The sequence below is a fragment of the Nelumbo lutea genome, chromosome 1 (assembly GCF_056320005.1).
Source record: "Nelumbo lutea isolate HS-2025 chromosome 1, American lotus-T2T, whole genome shotgun sequence".
Taxonomy (NCBI): domain Eukaryota; kingdom Viridiplantae; phylum Streptophyta; class Magnoliopsida; order Proteales; family Nelumbonaceae; genus Nelumbo; species Nelumbo lutea.
Window position 1 is genome coordinate 76,247,818 of NC_142684.1, and position 3,523 is coordinate 76,251,340.

The window sequence follows — 3,523 nt, forward strand, 5'->3', positions numbered from 1 at the left end:
TTTAAAGGAATACCGAGTGAATTTCATCACCTAACTGCTGTAACTGAAAATCTCTTCCTAACACAGCATGTACATTGAATACAAACCGTCATACAATCAGAACAAAGTAAGACAAAAGACGTCAACCTATGAATGGTATACAGAGAAACTGAAAGTTGAATAGTTCTTCCACATAGGGTAAATTTCCACAAAGAACCCCCCTCCCCCTCGTTAGACACAGATATCCATTTTAATATGTATATAGAACTTTAGCTTGACTCATAGAAACAATCATATTTCTTTGCTTCAAGAGCTTGTTAGAGCCTCTTGCATGCACCTTCAGGGAATCAACTTGTAGTAGAAACCTGCAATGATATCCAAACTCACTTCTCCAGTATTTAGAGATAGAATAAGGACCCTTGATCTGGGAAGAAGAAGAAGAAAGTTGTTGCTTGTTTATGGAAGCAGGTTCTGCAACTCAATTCTGAACCTTGAAAATCAGATCAAAATCTAATTCCCTTCAAAGTGAGGACTCCCATCTTGCATGCCGAATTGAAGTGTCGTTCAAGGAACAAATATTCCACAGATCTGAGGGCAGAAGTAATAAAAAGAGTCCTGGGTGATAATATCAGAGGGGACCCGGCATAAGAACAAAGGTCATCAATGCGAAGATTATTACTTGCAGAAGCTTAACATGAGATCGATGACCATCATTTGCCATAGGAAAATGTTTAGGAAGTGAACACTCTTCCCCATTGAAAATCACTCTTTTAGGAAACCCATCTCCTTGTATTATGTTTAAGCCGTGTATTCCGCTCTTTTTAAATGAAATTACTGATTGTTGCTTACCAGGTACCCTCGGACTGTGTATATCAGTTCCATTCGTCTCTGCTATCAGATAATTCAGACCTGGTAATCCTTGGAAGAGGATGGTATCGTTGTTTCCTGGCAGCCTGGTTCCATTGAATGAGTAGACATTTTCATAACCACGATTAGCTTTGTCCATTTCAATTGCTAGGAACCAATCTTCAAAAGCGTGGTCTTCCCAATTGAACAGAGTGACCCTAGCCGTCCATCCGTCGCTGTAGTCAGAGTGGATGTGCCAATTGATGCTAACCCCACAGTTGTCGGGACAAGGTAATGGCTTGGGGATGTGACGGTTTTTAATTTGCGCCCAAGCTTTGGCTTTCGCAGTTCTGTTGTCAAAAGGAACTAGTAGAGCCTCCGGAGGAAGAAGCACTGGCGGTGCGTCTGGATTGCAGGTATCTGTGTCTATGTCATCACAACCACACGCACAAGTATTGCAAGGGATGACAGTGTCGTTGTAGAAAGTCGAGAATGAAACACAGCAGTGAGACTTCTTCTCCTTTGGCCGAGATATGTTGCAGACAACTTGCCAACTTGCAATGGCTGAGCTTGTTTGTTGAAGCCCGCTTGGGTCTGGAAATTCTGTTGGGTCTACTCTAATGGGAGGCCCACACTTGTAATCTGGATTGAGAATTCCATTAATTTTCCATTTCTGAGGAGGATTAATAGCAGTTCGGTTTATATCAGGTGGAAGCTTAAACACTTGCAATTGGAAGATGGCCCTGGATTTTGTCGAGTCCATGGTGTTTGGTAGAAGAGTTCCATTTTTACAGCAGTAGGGGAGATTTCCAATTTTCTCATCCTTGGCTTTTTCTGGAGGGAGATCAGTTATAACTGGCCTCTTTTCACAGTTCATGACAGGGGAGAAGTCAAAATCCTGGTAATATTTTCCAGCATCACCATAAATGCACCCTGTAAAATCCTTTTTATGAGTGTATGCTCCTCTCATTGAGTATATGAACTCCCCCCTCGTCCACTCCCAGGTCAAGTTCCAGCGATCAAGACGTCCAATAGGATGGTTGTTATCAATTGTTACCTGAGCGAAATAGTTCCCTGGATAGGCTTGGAGGACATCATAAACGAGTGAGAGATCACCATTCTTGCGAGGCGAGAATTTTGTTTTCTTGACTGGTTTTGGTTTGAATTTTGGGTTCTTTACGCAACATACATGCATTGTGCTCTCTGTGGAGACAAAAACAGCAGAAATAAGTTCAAATGCCTTCAGATCAGATTTCGCTTTTATATATGCAGGTAATACACTAACACAGAACAAGCTTAGAGCCCAATAGATTTCCAGATACAATAAATACCAAGTAAAGCTTTCAACCTTCTGAATGAAGATGCATTATCTGCATACTTGTTTCAGTCATCCAAATTATGGCTATTGTTCGCAGAAAAATCAGAAACCATTCCAAAAAGAAAAGAAATAATTTTTTAGACTACCTACGCATGTCTATTCTATGGATGATCAAATATTTCAATGTCTGAAAGGATGGATGGCCTTGTTGGCCACTTGGGTTATTGAGTTGGAAAATGCCCAGAGCGTAGATACTGTTCAAACTTCAATCTGATTGAGGTGATGGTGATGATATACAAATTGTTTTGACATCATTAATTGCAAAGAAGGTGCAGTGCAGTTATCTATATCAACTATCAAAATCCCAAGGCAACCAAAAGTGAGAAATACTTACTACGTCGAGTGGGTGCTGGACACTTGTACCCATCGTTCACAAGCTGTATGGTCTTGGGCATCGGAATTCCGGGTGGCTTCACCCCAAACTGTGTTCCCGTCATCTCAATCTGAACCTGAATTTGGTTTATGTCTCCAGCTGTGTCGATCGATGTCTTCAAATCTGTCTGCGAATTGCCTGCAAGATACGTGCCATTACCAACTGCAGCGGGGAAATCATCACCATCCACGATAACAGCTCCAGTCGCTGAGACTAAAACCTCATCATGTTGAAACCCAATAAAGATCTTCCACGCCTTGAGCTCGTAGGATCCAGCATTCAATACCGTTGCCATGGATTTGAAAGCCCAAGCTTGAGCTGTTGCATTCTTCACACGTGGGTATTCTTTCTCTCTGGATATGAACACATAAGACAGGAAGATCCCGTTGCAGTGTTCTTGTTCAGGTGGAGGGGCAGCTGGTTCTGGTTCTGGTTCATCATAATCCTGGGCTCCGCCTAAATAAAGTTGGTAAGGAAACAAGAAAAACACGAAGACGAGCGCTTTCCACGCCATTTTCATGTTTTTCTTTGTATCTTACTGTAAGAATTCAGAAGCACAGTGGAGCCTGAGACATGATGCTGTCTGTGTAGATTCGACCAGGCGCGTAATGGACTGTTAATGGCAGACTCTTCGAAGACCAGACACAGAGAAGATGAGGGAACGCAGACGCAGGGTAATTCTGTGGTTGTTTCGAACCACCCGGGCCGCGCAAGGTAACACAGCAGAGAGGGTGGGTGGGAGCAAGGGGGAGTTAAGGGGAGACCCATACCGGCCATGTTAGAGGTGACCAAGTCAGCTGAAATCTCCTCCTCCAAGTTAGCGTCGGAATTGGAGGAGAGATACAATAACGGTCTTTTTTTTGTAATTCTTGTATAATTTTTTTAATGACCATAATACCCTTGTCGGTTTCATTGTCACCCACGCCACACAAACGTCCCGAACTCAT

General features: G+C 42.7%; 1 protein-coding gene across 1 annotated transcript; it reads right to left on the reverse strand.

The window, feature by feature from the left end:
* Nucleotides 1-3,304, reverse strand: LOC148875455 (COBRA-like protein 10). The gene is made up of 2 exons (XM_088964769.1): nucleotides 2,538-3,304; nucleotides 1-2,028 (listed from the first exon to the last, which is right to left on the reverse strand). The coding sequence occupies exons 1-2, from the start codon at nucleotides 3,094-3,096 to the stop codon at nucleotides 608-610; spliced, it is 1,980 nt and encodes a 659-aa protein (XP_088820895.1). The 5' UTR covers nucleotides 3,097-3,304; the 3' UTR covers nucleotides 1-607.
* Nucleotides 3,305-3,523: the final 219 nt, after the last annotated feature.

Excerpts from the sequence above, each read along its gene's own strand:
- LOC148875455 (XM_088964769.1), bottom strand. The coding sequence starts at position 3,096 with ATGAAAATGGCGTGGAAAGCGCTCGTCTTCGTGTTTTTCTTGTTTCCT. Across the intron at positions 2,029-2,537 it reads TCCAGCACCCACTCGACGTA|AGAGCACAATGCATGTATGT; the intron begins GTAAGTATTTCT and ends TTGTCTCCACAG.